Source organism: Motacilla alba, chromosome 2, assembly GCF_015832195.1.
Source record: "Motacilla alba alba isolate MOTALB_02 chromosome 2, Motacilla_alba_V1.0_pri, whole genome shotgun sequence".
In the NCBI taxonomy this organism is placed as follows: domain Eukaryota; kingdom Metazoa; phylum Chordata; class Aves; order Passeriformes; family Motacillidae; genus Motacilla; species Motacilla alba.
In genome coordinates, this window is record NC_052017.1 from 103,172,572 (window position 1) to 103,190,665 (window position 18,094).

The following is an 18,094-nucleotide window of genomic DNA, read 5'->3' on the forward strand; positions in this document are numbered from 1 at the left end:
CCCCCCAACAAAATTCCACTGTTGTTACAAGAAAGTATTTGGTGGCCGTATTGGTATGTGGTGCTATGCAGGTTACTGTCAGAGGAGATGACAGCCACCTTTATAAAATTTAGTCCTTAGAACTATAGAATATCCCAGGTTGTAAGGAACGCGCGAACATCACCGAAGTACTACTCCTTGGGGTCTGTTGGGTCTGTTCTGGTTTTCTTTGGTTGGTTGGGATTTTTTTATACTTCACAAGTATTTTGGGACAATTTTGCATACTGAGCATTTAGTGTTTACGAAATAGAAGAAAAATTTGTAGTGTTACGTGCATTTTAAGAATGTACAGGTATTCATTAGTTGTAAGTCACGAAATGGCTTTTTTTTTTTTTTTAACGTGAGAATGTCTGTCACTTTGTGGATACATTAGCAACTTTTTTTTTTGTATACATACTAGGCAGCTAGCTCCAGCCAGGGCCCAAAGTTCTTCCTTCTCTCCGAGTCCCTGGTAGAATCCCAGAACACAGAGGAATGTAAAGAGTTTTGTGGTCCCTTAAAAAAAAATCAAGGAAGATCTCTTTACTTGAGTGGTGTAAAGTGAGGCGCTCCATAAAAGTATATTACTGTTATGTAATAGACTATTTAACAGATATGCTGAAGTTAAAAGGTTTTAAAGTAATCTCAAGATGGCAGGAACTTTGACTGGAATGCTGTATTATCTGGTATTATTCTTAGTTGCAGTAGGAATATCTAGGATAGTGCTGAATGGCTCTCATCAGCAATTACAGTGTTGATTTTTAAGCTTGTATCATAACTTTTCAGTCAAGCAAATCAGAAAGTTTGAGGTTTTTAGTGGCCTGTAGAAGAGATAGCGTTTGAATTTATTCTTGGTACTTAATACTTCATATTTCTCTTGGTTCTTGATATTTTGGGTTGCTGCAAAAGTAAGTGTAATTCTTTGTTATTGTTTACTTGGAAGACCTCCACATAAAACGTTTCAGGTTTGCAGCGTAGTGAATTTTATGTCCTTTCTCTCTGCCTCTGGCGTTTCCTTCCACTGGTGGGAAGCCTCGATCAGTTAAAGGGAAATCCAAACTGCACGCAGAGCACTTGACACCTCCTTATGTACCTTGAGGCCCCGAGCAGCCCTTTTTTGCATTGCATGCTGTATGGCTTGGTGTCTGCCTCAGAGAATTTGCAACCTAGATCAGGTAGAGGTGAAAGGATTTTGTTCAAAGCCACTTTGGGAACCTTTGTCAAAGCCAGAGGTTAATTTATTTGCTTTAGTTGTTGCTTCTCTTGCTGGAAAATGGTTACGTGGTTAATAGTCTAGATCACAATTTTAGTCTTGATCACATTTTTTTGTTTTCCAGTCTTGCACCTTTTAAGTACAAGATCACAGCATACAGGAAAACAGTTTCGCACGGTCCCTGTGTGTACACAGAATCTGTGCTCAAGTTAGAATTTCTAACAAATTGGATTTTTTAAAAAAAGCCTTGGATTATGTATGAAATAACTTTTAATCATTGGTTATATCCTAATTTAGCAATATGCTCTTATGTAACTGTCTGAAAAGGGGTGAAGGGACCGTTTCTGGTGTGAGATTCAGTGCTGTATGTTACAGATATCCACAGTGAAGAAGCTTTCAGGTCTATACACAACAGTGTGTGGTATGTTTGTGATCAAATACAAGTCTGAAGTCTATATATTAGGTGTCTTCATCCCATACTGGGCACATTCTGAGAACATAGCATAGTAGCAAACTGTATCCCAGTGACTTTTGTATCTGGAGAATATTCTTCATGATCTTGTTGAAGTTACAGTTTAAGATTCTTCAGTAATACAGAGATGTCATCTCTGGACATATCTCACTGTTACATAGGTAAGCAGAGGGGGTTTTTTGAATTATAAATGGAATTATCCACTTTAAGCTGAGTAAAAAATGTTGCTGATTTTGTAAAGAATGTGGCACTTAAAAATGCATTTAATCTGCCTAGCTGCTCTCTCATCTCGGTTGTTACATTAGTGCTTGCATTTCAGTTTGGGCAGGCAGACTGATTTAATATGAAACTGTCACGCTCAGTCAAGTCAGATTGTCTTTCTGCTTGAGGACAAAGCTTAAGCACACTTTTTTGAGATTTTTTTTTCATTGTATATATATTTCAAGGGAATTATCAAAGAAAGGATGCTAAATATTTTAATCAATTTCTTTCACCTTTCCACTAATGTAATTTGACAGTAGTTGTCAGAAGTTATCCTGAGTCACTTATTTTCCCAGGACTAAGGGACACTTCCTCATTGCTTCTGTATGCACTGAGTGAGCAGATGAGATTTTTAGCTGATGAATCTGCCCATTTCTTTATCCAAAGTGCTGAAGTTCAATACCAGAAGTATAAACATGCAAAGTAATAATAGAAAAGTCTGCAGCGTACTAGGTGACATATTTCTGCTGGTGTATGTGGCTGAAGCCAGCTAAGCTGGTCTTAGGCTGTGTCTCTAGGTTTACTTGTCTTTTTTTAGACTGCATAGCTGTCTCCTCAGGAAATACACTTCTTCTGAATTGATGGTTATGAAAAGCCTTTTAAAGGAAATGTGTAAAGGATTCTTTTCAAAATTCTTTCAAATAAGTGCTTCAGATAATGAGTTGTAGCCGTGATTCTATTAGAAATGGAAGTAATTGACTCCCTGGCTAACTAGAATTTAGTTTGTGATGTGGACTGAAATACAGTGATTTAAAGAAGAAAAGTACTTAATGGTGACTTAAACCCATTCATTCCCTGAAGGGAAAAGTATGCCTGTTAACACAAACAAGAAATCTGTGAGGCCACTACACAGGTGTGTTGTATCCTATATAGACAATGCAGATGCTGCTGTGTGTTAGGGGCGAGCAGATCCCTCAGCCAGATGTGACCTCTGTGGTCATTGCACTCAATAATTCAGTGGATTGGCTTTGCTGAAAGAGTAAGCCTGTGCCACTTTGCTCAGCTGTATCTAATTTTTCTCTTCCCAACATCTCATGTAAATACGTCTGTGTGGGAATTCTGTAAGACTAGCATTCTTACCCAACTTGTTAGTAATATAGCCAAGTCTTATATTCAAATTAAATTTAGGGATATTGCTTTACTTTGGTGTATGTTCATGAGTTCAGCAATATGGAGAATCTTATCAAGTGTCTTATCAAGTGGGGAAAAAAGGTATTTCATTTATAGATGCAATATTTAGAACTCTTTAAGTATTCCATATATGTATCTCTCAGAATAAGTATTATTTCTGTTCTTGTCAACCTGAAGGTTTGTGCTAGTGTTTGCGTATCCATTCTAAATGTAACCAAATTATTTACCACAAATAGATAGATTAGATATAGTTACATTTCATGCGTGCACACATGACTGTGTTTTTTTGCTTTGACTTCTAAACCCTGGGAGGTTGCAAGAAAATTTAAATACACCTGGGGCAGATAAGCACCTGGAAAGAAATGTTGTTAGAAAGAGGAAACAAAGATAAGGGATTGCTGGATTGCTTATTAAGGAAATGCTTGGTGCTTTGTAGAAACATTGTGCACCAAGCACAATGCTTGGTGCTTTGTAGAAACATACAGGAAAAGCTTCATCTGCTTTCTCTCCTCTCATCCAGAAATGAGATTGATAGAATTTCAGTTCGGAAATGTTGATTTCTGTGTTACATGTCTGGAAATAAGTTCAGCCAAGGATGATGTGGCCTTACAAGAGTCTGTGTTGCTGGAAATATGTCGAGTGTGGCAGGGGGTGGTGTGGGATATGCCCATGCAGATTCCAAAGGGCTGCACTCTTGGATTGGCCAGTTACTTTTTCCAGTACCTTGAAAGAAGTTGAGGTCTCCACGTGCACAAGAACATTTTGTCTATGTGTAACCTAAGTTTTTGATTGAACTGATCATTTTGCCAGTAAAACTCACTTTATGAACTCTTAAAGTATTCTTTGTCCTCACTGGTGTTCCTTTGTAAACAGAAAAAAGGGGTAATTTTTAAAAAAAAAGAAAATGCTCAAGTTAGTGCAAGGACAGATACTGTAACACTGAAATCAGATGATTCATAGCAGATCGTAGAGATAAAACTGTTGACACAATTACAAAAGCACTAACTCCAAATAAACTGTGGATTTCCTTTCTTGCTATTTTTTTCCCTGGTGATAAAAAGTAGTTAAGTTGCACTGCAAAATGTTTTGATTTAAATGGCTCTTGATTCCACCTGATTCCTTGATTCCACAGGAGATCTTGAAGGCATTGAATTTACCATATTGCATCATAGGTGCAAATCTAATTTGATTCTATTCTTTAACCACCAATTTAGTGAATAATACATTACTTGTGTATCAATAGTGTTTCTCTAATATCTGTTAACTGCTTGAATTCTCGTACCTGCTGTTATTACTTGTGATAGAGCTTTTTCTTTTTATTTTTTGGACCGCTGGAAATTGCAGGTAAAAGCCGGTAGTATTGTCTAGTGGTATTTTTCAACATTGTTGAACAGAGTTTCTTTTTTAGTTGCATGTAACTTGCTAAAATTAAAAATGTAATTCCATTTTATATTTTAAGTACCTTCAGCTTTTGTATGGAAAATCTTAGCAAGTATATTATTTTTTTAATAAGAAGTGACACTTGATGGTATTTTTCCACTCTGCTAGATGAAAAACTCTAGCTGTTTTCTTTTAGAAAAATTTATGTGTCCCTTTCAGGAGGCATGTCAGGCGGATAATCTTCATTTGGTATGTTTTCTGTTAGTCATGTCAAAGGGTATTTTATTTTAGCAAAGTTAATAACCTTTGAATTAGGTTCACATAGAGAATGGATAGACTTTTGCACTTAAATTATCAGAGATGTTGTGCTGAATGTGTTTCAGCAGAATGTGGAATGAGCAGAGCTTTGTTTCCAGTCTCAGTAAGCAGATGCTTCAGACCAGGGCTAGGACCAACAACTTGGGCACGGAAGAGTGTTTTCAGCCCCAGTCTGATTTTTGTAATCTGTGTAGGAGAAGTGGCAACTCCTCCACTTTTTTTTACCTAATAAGCAAAGAGTAAAAGTGCATGAAAATAGAGAAGTGTTGGAATTTTGGAACTGGAGTCAACCCTTGTGGAGAAAGGACCTTTTCCAGCGTCAGGATGGGGTGTGAGACTAAGAATTGTCACACGCCATCCTTACTTTGAGAACTGTGGTGTTTTGTTCTTGGTTGATAGTAGATAGAATTATGTGTGACAAGGTGGGGTGAAGGAGACAATTGGAATGTGAACAAAGGTCCCAGACTTGCCATATCTATTAGGGTATGTTAATTAGTGAGGGATTTGGTCCATTCATTTGTCCTGGCATACTTATTCTGATCTCTGAGTGAATTGGGATAGTGTGCTGATAGAAGCTATGTCTGTAGGATTTGTGCTTCCTTCCTTCCAAAACTCAGAATGGACTACTGCACTACTGAGAGTTGGGGGAATGTCCTGTAGCTGTTTTCTGGTGGCATTTGTTCTACAGTTCCTATACAGTACAGTCCAATAATCACTTAAATGTCATTTTCACAGGCAGTCAGATTTTTACATATCCCAGATGGTCATTAAAAAAAAAATCTTGATTTGCAACGGCAAATGCAGCTTATCGAGGCAATGTGCAAAGAGGTAAAAGAAAGAGGGAAAATCTGAAAAATCAAGTTCTAAATGTGCTAAACTCCCCTGCATGTTTAATTCCTAATTGGTACTGAATTTTTCATTGCATAGATGAAAAAACACTGCATCTCTGAGATGCTATAAAACTAAATGAAATGCAATTGAATATATTATGACGATTGCTGCAGAAAACTATGGTTTAAAAATGCAATCATACTTCCCATCAGGGATTTTGACTAATGATCAACAGGATAATGATCAACAGGAGAAAATGTGTAGACTCACTAAGAGCAGGTCAAAGACAGAACATAGGATGTTGAATGATCTTGGTCAGCATTATTAATTTGTGTGAGTCTAGTGAGAAAACTCATAAGTGCTTTCTGAGACTACGCCACACCCCAGAACCTACCTGCACTAAAGAGCTTCATTAAGGTTGCATGGAAAACATTGCTTCTAACACTTCCAAATTTGAGGTATTTGCTTTTCAAAATAAAAACTAATTTTCCTGTGCAACTTGTAAGTACATAACCTAGTGCTGAAACTTACTCAGCAGGAATTATAATTGACATACCTTATTAATATTGAGAAATAAAAGACAAGAGGGCTAACAAAATGTGCAAAGTTTATTACTTGCCTGAATCTTACCTTACTGCAGTGACACAATTTTATCTGTATTCCAGAAAAGCTGTTGTCTAAAACACTCTTATAAGCTTTGAAGAAAATAATGTCCATCTGAAATACTGAACAGTATTGAAATAGCAGAGATATCACAGAAAAAAAAAATCCCAACATAAAATGAAGTCAGTAGTGTTGGAAAAGAAGTACTGGCTTATGAATTTTGCTTCCATTTTGCTCATAACTGTATGTTTTGTTCTGTATTTTAATGGAACATGCAGGATAAAGGAATGATGAAAAGGAAGGAAAAATTGAGTATGTCTAGTAATTCTCAATATTCTATGGAAATACTTGTCGGGTTTGCTAAAAACCCCATTAGTTTTTCCTGTAAGAGATGAAATATGAACTTATTCAATATGTAGAAAAGGGCTCAGAGATGGTAGCAGTTTATTACAACCTTACTGCAGACATAGTAATCCCAACACTCAATTTAGGATTTTGTCATTAACACTGATGCAGTTTTGGACTTGAGTGTAGTTCATTAATTATTTTGGAAACCTACAAGCTCTTTGGCTGCATCCCATAATGTGGTTCACTCTCTTTGCATCCAAGTCTTTTACATGAATTTACAAAACTTAGAGGAGGAATAGTAGTAGGATAAATAGTAGGAGTAGTAGTCCTGGATATTTTTTTTTCAAGCTTGTAATTCAAGAAGCAGTGCTCCAGAGTCTTCTGACACACAGTAACCCAGTGAGGGTGGGAAGGAGGTGCATGGGTTTAGGCTGGTGAGAACTTGTCTGTGTTGTGGGAATATTGATGGTCCTCAGAGAATGTCTCTCACATTCTGGGGCAGAATTGGTTCCTTATAGTACTTATCTTCCTCAAGTTATTTTGCTTATCCATTATTTTATTTAGATAAATTTCAGAATTCCTCAGATGAAAAATCAGTTCTTGTTCTGAGTCATGGAGCTAGTTATTTAAAAAGCTTGTATGTTTTGTGCACACGCTCACATTGTATTGCTTTACAATTCTGTTTGAAGAAAGCAAGAACATTTCCACAGGAACACAAATGCTCATCTTGGTGTGCGTTGGTTTTATATGGTTTAGTATAAACTTGACACTAGGTCAGTTGTCTCTTTGCTATTATTATGTAATTTCAATTTCAAGAAGGAGGGAGAAAAGTTCGTGAATAGCAGACCCTGAAACGTTGTGAAATTTGCTGTATCAAACATGAGTGGCTGCCCCAGTGACGCCATCAGCAGAGGGAGCAGCACACGGAGTGTCAGCAGGCAGAATTGACTTAGGCTGAACCAGGACTTTGAGTGCTGCTGCCAGTGCTGGAGTTGCAACAGTGGGTGAAAAGTCTCCAAGTGAGCTAATGTAGACTTTGCTTAAGAATCATTAACTAAATCCCTGTTTTCGTGGGAGCTTCTGCTGTAGTCATGTGACATGATGCAAACCAAGATCATCACCTATCAGTGCAAACATATGGCAAAGTCAGCCCATGTTGTCACTTATCTGGTAGGGTGCAAGGGGGCTGGGACATTTCAAGCAAAGCCTATTGGTGAGGGAGTTTCTGTGTGAGCCTTCTTAAAGAAGCACTTCCTTTTTACTTGTAATTCTGCGTGGGAATGTATACCAAGTAGTTTCCTCTAAGACACCAGAAGGTTTACATAGTTCTTCTGCTTCTATGAGAAGAGAAGAAATGCTGCTACAACATTTTCTTATGGCTGTAATTTTTTCATTTACCTGTATTGTGGAAGGTTAGTTTTCTGTTTTCTGAGATGCATAACTCAGAAAAGGATGTTCTTGAAGATGACTCAAATAGAAGTGATGTTGCTGCCCATGAAAAGGTTCCTTCTGGAATCTTGGTGAGTTCAACAGATTTATTGCTAAATATGGGTATATAATTTCCTATAACACAGTTAAAATGTATAAAAATTGACTGCCTATATTTAATAGTATGTGGAAGACTTTAATTAGGCATTCAACAGACTTAGTTTCCCTTTTTTGTTCCATAACTGCTCTGTGCAGTACTAGGAGCAATCCTAAACCCCCAATTAAAATCTCTACTTGGGAACAAAGATGTTTTTGTTGAGTAGATCCGATGCTACAGTGGTCCTGTTTGACAGGGTCATTTCCTGCCCCCCCCCCAGAGTAAAAAATAGAAACTAGTAAAACAGTTGCTGAAAATTTTCACTGCTTAAGGAAAGCTTCTGCGTCATAAATTAATATGTATGCAAATACAGGCAAAATGAGATAAATTGAGGTAAACCACTGCTCTGCATGTTTTTTATTTTATTCTGCCTAATCTCTTGAAACAAATACAACAACTTTGCTGTTTACATCATGTGGCATTAGACGTATTTTAACCCTCTAAATGTATCTCAAAATAAATGAAGTGTATGAATATCTACACTACTGGAAGCTAAGATCTTCTTCTAAGTAACTTTTTTTTTTTTCTTTTCAGTGATAGTTAAAATTCATGCCCTTGAAAGTTATAACTCTCTAGAGCAATCTGATACCTTGCCTTTGAGTAACTTGCACTCTTTTTTTTCTCTTGTTGAGCTAGGCACTTGTAGTAGGCATGTTCATATTGGGTGCACTTGTATAAAAGGTGATGGCTTTAAGAACCCAAAAAATGCAGTTTACCATTAGTAAAGTGGTTCTTCATATGCACAGAAAAGACCTATTGTGGACAGACTTTTGATTACATCTTGCACCTCTATATGGATATTACTGAATAATGCTAAAAAAAATGTTAAAGAAAACATGTTGGTCTAGTGGCAGCTAAAATCACATCTTTGTTAATGATACAGAGATATAATTCCTACCCACAAAACCTCCTGCTCAGGTTATGCTAATGTAAGCATTTTGTGGTAATGAGTTTTGAAACTTTGTCTTGTCTGTCATATAAAGCATATCAGATACTCTGAGGTGGAGTACTGTTTAATTATTATTTTTGAGAGCCACTGCTATGAGGAAGTCAAACAGCATATTCAGGGTTAATTTTAGTTGCACTGATTTGAGTATTTTATAAGTGGAGGCATTTTAGTTATTGAACTGTTGAAATAGATATTTTTTATTTTGTATTTAATGCTCTCTCAGAAAAAGAAAGTTAAAAAACCAAAGCAGTTTCAGTTTCTGCTTTTGGCAGTGCAGTGGCTTATTGCCAGAAAAAAAATTATTTTCATGATATGGCATAGAGATTCTTTCCCCCATTCCAATTACAGTTGCTCTTACCTTAGTGGTATTAATATATTCAGCTGTAAGAATTTTTGTAAACTGGGTAACATTGCATAAATATTCAAAAATCATTCTCTCTGGAGCCTCGGAAGTCACAAAGAATGTTTCTGTTTTGATATACCTCAGGTATTCATTGCCTTTTAATTTGCAGTCTGAGAAGAGTAAATAGTAGTGAGCTGCATTGACCTCAGTTTTTATGCAGAGTTCAGGAATTTCACCGCATCAGGCAATGTATAGATTCTGGATATCGAGAGAAATAAAAATTAAAAACTAAATAGCATTGTGAAGTATTGCTGCCTTGCCTTTCTTAGTTTGTCTTTTCCATCAGGCTTTTGTCCTGAATTTCTAAACTAGGAATTAGCATGCTTTTTAGGTTCTTACAGGAGGTTAGGAAGGCATACTGCTCTCTGCTTTAAAGGCAGTGATATCTAAGAAATGGTTACTAAACATGAAACAAAGAGTATTATTGAGGAAGTATTTTGTCTTACTGGTTATGCCATGATCAGGATATTTCTATTGCATTTGCAAAAACTAACACAATAACATTTTACGCTGTTCCTTTTCGTTGTAGTCTGATTCTGTACTTGTTCAGCACAAGTTTTCCAGCAATGTACAGTAACACTTAAGGAAAACAAACAAACCCAAGCAAAGCTCAAACCCATTCCTAGCCCCGCAAATGTTAAAATCTCCCAGCTGGGCTTCTATTGACATTTGAGATAAAATGAGGCGTTTCTCAGGTATGCAGTGACGCTTCATTTCTATTAGATAATTTTCTTGCTACAGTTTGAACCTTTTTATATAACATGTTTGTCTTGCAAAGTGAACCATTACATTAAAAGCTGAACTGCAGCCTGGTAAGCAATAATGTGCATTAGTTTATTACCTTTATCTACTTCGGTTTACTTGCAATGCACAAAACAACGTTTACATTAAGACTTGGATCATAAAAAACTACTTTCCTTATAAGCAATGTTTTTAATATTCAGTAGGTACAAAAGTTCCTAACTTTTCCAGATGTAAGAGCGAACTGGTTGTGAACTTTCAAATGTATGAGGTTATTCAGTGTATGTATGTTCATAAAAGTGGCTGTGCTATGAGCTACAGAAATGAAACCGATACCTGTAGAAGACAGAACATTGCTACAGGATACTTTTGCTACAGAAAGACAAGAATACGTGTGAAATGGGTGAATGCTTTGGTGTTGTGTGGGTTGTGTGGTGAATTTCTATGGTCAAGTTAGCATGTATGTGAGAAAAATTACGGTATTTTTCATCTGAACTCAGTTCTTAGCAGAAGGTGTGAAATTTTGTTCTTTTAAGAAGTCACTGCTTGAATCGTAGAGAATGTCTTGCTAATGCCCACTTCTCAGGTCCTGTTCACTGAAATGAAATACATGGAACAGGGACCTTATTAAAGACTTTTGTTCCTGATTGTGTCAAACATTTATTTTAACAAATGCAGTCTCCGTGGTGACACAAAATCAATTTTTCTTTTTAAGCAGATACTGTAGACAGCTCTTGGAAATGGGCAAGTTAGAGCCGTGAATGATAATTACTATGCATTAAAAGATTTTCTTTTTTCATGAGATTGAGTTTAAATTTGGCTGTCTTATTAGGTGAAAACTAATTGCTTCAACAGGAAGGCAGAGATACTGTAACATCTCTGTGTTGAGTTACAGTTCCGTGAGATGCAGCAAATACCTCGCTCCTCAAAAAGATGTTCAGTTCCCTGCCTCTTTTTTTTTTTTTTTTTTCCCCAGCTCTCTGGTGCTGCTCAGGGTCTCATGACTCAGGTGTTTGTCATGTTCTGCTTAATGAGCTAATCTAACTTACTAACAACCTGCTGAAACAAACAGCAACAAAAAAAATGGTAGACTTTTGCCAGCTGTGTCAGGGAGCTAAAATCAGCTCATTAAGAGGGTCAGATGAGGAAAGGTTGAAGTGAGACCTTCCCTCTTTAGCAGGAGTGAGCCATTACTTCACTATCAAGCAATCAGTTTTATAGTTGTACGTGAAGCTGCTTACAGATGAAACTGAATTAATGACTAATGTTGATAGAGAGTCCATCCTCCTAATCTCATTACTCACTCAATGACAGTCTGTTCTTTTTGTCTTCATCAACAGGCTACAGGAAAAAAATTCTCTAGCACATTATCTAGCATAGTAATTCTGTGGATAATTTCAAGACAGTCTTAAATCTATATTAGAAACCCTCCACCTTCCTTTGTAAGTCTTGTGAAGAGGAAGGAATTATTTAAAAAAAAAAAGTAATATGATTCATTGATGTATGAGAAGCCTGAGAAGGAGAAAAATGTTTCCATAGCTGCTGTGTGAAAGTAGTTTTAGATTTCTTGCCTTCTTACAATGCCAGTCACTTTTGGGTGAGTGTAAGATACCCTGTCTTACTGTAAGGAATACTTTGAAGGCTCAAAAGAGAATAACTGATTAATTATATAGGCAATTAAGCAGTATCAGTAGGAAGAACTCTGGTAATGCAGTATGTTTTTGTTTAGAGGTATTAAGAAGAATCCTAAACCTTGTTCAATGACTAATAAAAATAGAAATGCAAATAAGAAAAAAAAATTGTAGATTTTTTTCTAGAAATAATATCCCAAAATAGGGTTTTTAAAATATATATATATATAATTTAGGCTCTTTTTTGTGTTCAGTGTTGTGGATTTTGCTTGTTGGCAGTGGTTCTTTGTTCTCCCTAATATCCTTAACTTCAGAGGCTGCAGTTGCTTGGATGTTTTTTAAATGAGCTTGTAGCAGACTTTTGGGTGGGAGGCAGAAGGTGGTAGGTAGAATGAGGAAGAGTTGCACTTAGGTTTCTATCAGAACATTTTCACGGTTTTCCCTCCTCTTCCTGTTCAAGCTCAGATGTTCTGAGACATCTTTGGACTTTCATTTCTTATTAGTTCAAATTGTGTTCTTAGTCTGAAGGACTTGCAGTCATTCAGAATTCATTCATTTACTTAAGTATTTTTAACGGATTAGACATAATTTTCAATAAGTGATTCTGTGCTCTTTATCCTGTTTACTGTAGCATAATCTTATTAATGTATGTATCTCTTTTCTCCCATGACATACTTTGATAATTTCTCTAAGATGACTCAGCTGTTTTTGAAACACAGAGCTGTAATGGAAGAGTTACATGCAGTATGTTCTACATACCTTTTCCTGACTTGTAAGATTTTTTTTTTTGCATCCTTATGTACAAGTATCTCCATTTTCTGTATAGGATTGGTTGTATTAACAGGCAGTCCTCTGGAGAATGAATTTTTCTTTTTAGCTTATCTGAGTTATTAAGCATCACTTAAATCTAGGCTTTGAGGTCTAAAAACTGCATGCTTCAGAATGTTCTTCAAAGTATTTAATTAGTCATAGATTCAAGTTGATAAAGCATTAGGAATAGGTTTTATAACTCTGGATACTTTTAGTAATATAAGGATTGTCTCAAAGTTCTGTTGATCCTTGAAAACATTTGTGTAAAACTTGTTACAATAGAGTGATAAATGACATTGCTCATCTATATAAATGTGTTTTTAAAAATTCATTTCAAAAAACCTACTGTGTTTTAAATTTACTTCCTTTTTTTTTTTTTTTTTTTTTTGTCTTTCTCTCCCTTAGTCTCAGACTATGAACTACGTGGGGCAACTTGCAGGACAAGTCCTGGTTACTGTGAGGGAGCTGTACAAAGGCATTAATCAGGCAACCCTTTCGGGATGCATCGATGTCATTGTGGTCCGGCAGCAGGATGGGACATACCAGTGTTCTCCTTTCCATGTCCGCTTTGGGAAGCTTGGTGTACTGCGCTCTAAAGAAAAAGTGGTAAGTTCGGAAAGTGGGTCAAAACAAAGTTTTGAGGACCAGTTCTTTCCTTTTTTCCCCCCCTCTTCCTTCCTTCCCCAGCTCCCCACATTCCTGGTTAGCAGGCGGGTGTAGTCCAGAGCAGTTGCTCATAAATGCTGTACAGGGTGGTGGTTTTGGAATGCAAAACAGAACTTCTTGTGGTAATCTAAGGACTCTACAAAAATGCTGTGAAAGAAAAACCATGACGGCTCTGGGCCTATACAAAAAGACAAATACCAGTATATAGACTTCACAGTTTTAAAATGCTTACATGGGGCTATTTGTTTACTTATCCAGATATGCTGGGAAAGAAATGCTTAATGCTGTTTAACTGATCCCTGATGTAAGCAACTCTTTTTTGGAATGTCTCAAGGACTAGCAGAGGATATGTTAAGTGCTGGTGACCTGTTACAAATATTGCTCCTTGTAGCTGTGCTCAAGGCTGATTTGCAATTAAAAAATGCAGTTACTAACATCCACAAGCAAGTGATAACTGAGACTGAAACATGCTCATTTGTGAGCATGTTTGAAAGAGAACCTGGTACAATTTCCCATCCAGCCGTTCTGAGATGCTGGTGCTACCTAAGCAGATTGTCCTTCCATCCCCTTCCCATAGGCTTTGTTAATCATGCCAAGAGAGCGAGTTGGATTGGGTTGGATGGAAAATGGAGCTGTTGTAGGGGGACTTTACTGTCAGTAAGGAATACTGTGTATAGCATGTGGGTGTGCTACCAAAAGATTAATTGATTTAAACAGGACATAAACCCTCAGGATTATATTCTGTTTTTTTAAGGAGTAAATGGTTGTTGCAGGAAGTTACCCTTATCTTTATATTTTGGTTATAAAAAGAGAATAAAATAAAACTGAAAGAGCAGTTAGGTCAGGGCATTTTTTTGGTGAAAGGTCAATAGTTAGAGTTACATGCATTAAAGTTGTATGTTTGTCATAGTAACACAGGTGAGTAGCAAGTTTTGTGTTTATTTTTTGTTTGATTTCCCACTTGTTAGTGTTTATTTTAATGAGCTTGCTGATGACAAAGAATTTATTTACCTTAACAATTTTGTAACACATTACATTACAGTTTTCAACAGGGTACAAAAGAGGTGGTATAGCTGTACTTTTTCTGATATCTAGGCAAGTGAGATATGCTTACAACTAGAGTGTCTGAAATTAGAGGTTGTTAAATGTCTTTATAGACTTCTGAGTAGCAGAACCAAATCTGAGAGGTTTTTAGCTTCTGGGTACCTCTAAAAAGCTGTTGAATAGTAGAAGCATGTACTTTTGGTACCTGTTGTACTAGACTGTCAGTGTAATTCTCAGCTTTTGCTTGTGTAGATTACTGTTGCTCCTTGTTTCCTCCATCCTGGGAGTTACTGTTCACACAGTTCTCTCAACAGTCAGTTGAGTGTTTGTTACTGCATTGTGGATGCATTTTTCTCTGGCATGGTATGAGGCCAAGGTCAATTTGTAGTCCCAAGATGTGTGGGAACACAAAGTATGCGTAACTGTGCTTCAACTTCAGGTATATACAGAGGTTTCCAGAAACCAGTGTGAGGTATAGGTACTAAATTGAGACATGCTTGTATGCCTAAACCAGCATAAAGCAAAGGCGAGTTTTTTTTAAACTCATGTTGCTGAATTGGATATACAAGAAAATATTTTAAAAACTAGCAGTAGTGAAACATATATGATTTTCAGATCAAAATCAGTCTGTTATTGTGGAAAAGAAGAAAAGTAGTTATCTTAATGATTTGGGTATAGTCCCCATGCATGTTTGGTTATTTACCAATACCAATACTGGGTTTTCTTGGCTAAAAATTACCTTTTTAGTTCAATAAAAACATTATTCTCTGATGAAAATGCTATGGTTGTAGAAGCGTTGTGGCCCTATGTCATACCCCCATAAACTCAGGAGCAGGAAAATCTGAAACACTAACTTCAGTTGCAGAAATAATTGTGGCAAGTCTCTTATCATTTTCAGACAAAGCCTGCCTCCAGGAGGCCTCCAGGTGGAACTTCTGGTGTTCAGGATTGAGATTCATACCAGGCCCAAATTCAGATTGAGATTTAAACATTGGAACAGTCTCAGTCATTCTTCCATCAAATAAAGACTATATCAATAATTGTATGAACAAGATTCAGTCTTTATATCAAGTTTATTTTTTTCTTATTTTTCTTGTGAGTGTTAGGCTCTCTGCCTGGAGCATGATGTATTTTGCAGGTGAACAAATTAAGACCGTTATGTCAGACTTGTGTCAGAAAGAGGAGAAAGGGGCACCCTTATCCAGTGAAACAAAATTTACTCTCAGAGCTAAGTGGACCATGAGGTCAGCACTTTCCCCATGATGAATTATTTACTATAAATTGTCTCTCTCCACAGATTGATATAGAAATAAATGGTGATGCTGTTGATCTGCATATGAAACTGGGTGACAATGGAGAAGCTTTCTTTGTGCAAGAAACCGAGGAGGAAAATGTAAGGACTTTGTGCTTCTTGATGGCTACAATGCAGTAGTAACACAGTAATGGGTTAAAAGTGCTTCATGCAGTGTTGTCAATATCCTCACTTCTGTGAAAGCTAGAGTTTCTGTAACTGAATCTTAACATCTCTTTCATGTGCTGCCAATGCTTGATGCTTTGTACAATTTTGCTGCCAGTAAGAATAAAGTAACTAATTATTTTCATTAATTAGAGCATTATTTGGAAGATGTGCTGAAGGTTTTTTGTTTGTTTTAGTTAATTCATTCTTGTTGACTGCAGTTATACTGATTGCCATGTCTTGCAGTAATTTTTGCTTTGAGTTATTACAGCTTGTGCTTCTACTAATAAAGGTAGTCTGTTTTTTGGGCATATTTTTAATTTGCCTTACAAATTTTAGCCTAATTTTTCACAATTTTATTTCTGAAACTTTCACCAGGTAACAGTAACTTCTTTGACTTCAGAATTTATTTTGCAAGAAACTTTTGCAACTGGAAGCTAATGAACCTCTGAAAAACAGGAGTAATGGTTCATTTTTACTCTGATTGTCTAAAGATATGGGAGATATGTAATCACTGTATTGGTCAGTCCTGAGCATTGCTTTTGATTGCGTTTGAGTCTGTTGGCATTTTTCAGTAAGTCTGAAGGAAAGTAGTTCTAAATACAAGGTTCCAAAAGGTTTAATGAAGAATAGTCAGAAAAGAGAGGAAAAAAACGTAGTCTCAGAGAAGTAAAAATGCTAATTTCCTGTTTATTAGGAATCAGTCTTTCAAGAAAATGAGATTGATCCAGTTTTTAGTTCAGGGTGCTACTTGTTTACTTTGGGGGATCAGAGGAAGCTCTCACATTGAAAGGAGTTAAATTCAATTTAAAGTGAAAGGAACAAAAAAGCATTAAGACCCTAAATGAACTTGGGGTGGGGATTCGTAACACCTACACAAGAGGAAGGTTGGGTTCTGGGTCAGTGTACACCATGATTAAAATAAGAACTGAAAGCAGATTTTTACAGATCTAGGCTGTGTCAGACATTGATGGGAACTGATCAGTCTCATGACTTTCAGAAAGCAGGGATGATAACCGCTGCCTTTGTCCCCAGTAGAGTGTTTTAAAGGAGCTATTGCACTTGCACAGCACATTTTGATTTATAACAGGAGTGCCTTATCTGTGTATAATGTGTTCTTGAAAACTGGTAACTCATGCTGAAAATATAGATCAAATTTGCTACAAAGCAAAACTGAGATGTTTTTACTGCTTTTAGGTATTTTTTCCCCCTGCAACTGATCAACATCTTTGTTTACCTCTTGAATCTATGCATAAGGGATAAGTCACAAACCTCTCATTGATTTCTCTTTTTTTCCTCTTTGGGGGCATTCAGAAAGGTCCTTTAAAGGATCAGTCTTTGCATTTTTCATATCTTGACAATCAGAAGAAGAAGTAATACCACTCAGCACATAAATACTACTATCCGTGTAAATCAGGACAATTTCCCAGCCAGTTTTCTTTTAACTTTTCCTGAGTGGTTTTTCTTAAATTTATTTTGTTATTCTTGGTTACGTATCACTAATTGTGCAGAATACTAACTTCCATTTAGGTGTAGGCATTTGATTTCAAGGTTTCTCATAATTCAAAGTCTGTGTATCATCAATGTTGTATAAAGCTGTATTTTGTTCTCCTTTCTCTACTTCACTTTACAGCCAGTGGAACAAAATTTGTTCTGTAACTCTTCAATGAAAATTTGAATTTAGTTTTAAATAGCAGATAAGACTTTAGAGCACATCAAAAGTAGTATCAGTGTTCTGGCTGTGTCCCATCAGTGTTCCTGACTAACCTTCTGCACAAGAGTCCAGTAAAATAACATACATCTTGTAATTACTTCTATTCTCTACCATGAAATTGAGTTCCATAACTTTTTCTCTTCACTATGCAAATTCCATTCTCTTCTGCCTTTGTTCCATCTTGTCTTTGTCCCTTCACAGTGTGTTTCTTTCAGACTAGGTGTCAGTGTCTTTTCAGTTTCTTGTTACAATGTAAATAAACCTCAGGCAGTCCAAAGCTGAAGCTTTTCCTTCAAAGGGCAGTGGGTTGTAATTAGTTGAGAGTTAGTTGTTTGTATGTTGGTTTTAAGGTGAGTAAATTATAGTTGACTTTTTCTTTTTGAAAGATACTTTATATAAATAATGTCTGACATGGATGACATGACTGAAGGCACCTTTATAATTTTGTGGGTAAACACTGAACTGAGAGGAGAGGTAGACAGGTCAGAAAAAGAGCCACCAGAGAGAGTCAGCTTGGCAG

The 18,094-nt window shown here is 36.5% G+C and overlaps 1 protein-coding gene across 5 annotated transcripts in view; it reads left to right on the forward strand.

Annotated features, from left to right (window-relative positions):
• LPIN2 (lipin 2) overlaps window positions 1-18,094 on the forward strand; it is a 44,084-nt gene that overhangs the window by 1,039 nt on the left and 24,951 nt on the right. For 2 of the 5 annotated variants that reach the window (XR_005259818.1, XM_038163585.1), the window contains exons 1-3: window positions 7,000-8,095; window positions 13,100-13,300; window positions 15,702-15,797. Coding sequence is in view for 4 of the 5 variants with exons in the window: in XM_038163585.1 (XP_038019513.1) it covers window positions 8,009-8,095; window positions 13,100-13,300; window positions 15,702-15,797 (384 nt within the window). In the remaining variant the exon portion in view is untranslated. Of the gene's footprint in view, window positions 1-6,999; window positions 8,096-13,099; window positions 13,301-15,701; window positions 15,798-18,094 lie in introns of those variants that run through there. The other 3 variants (XM_038163575.1, XM_038163603.1, XM_038163594.1) reach the window with 2 other exon arrangements.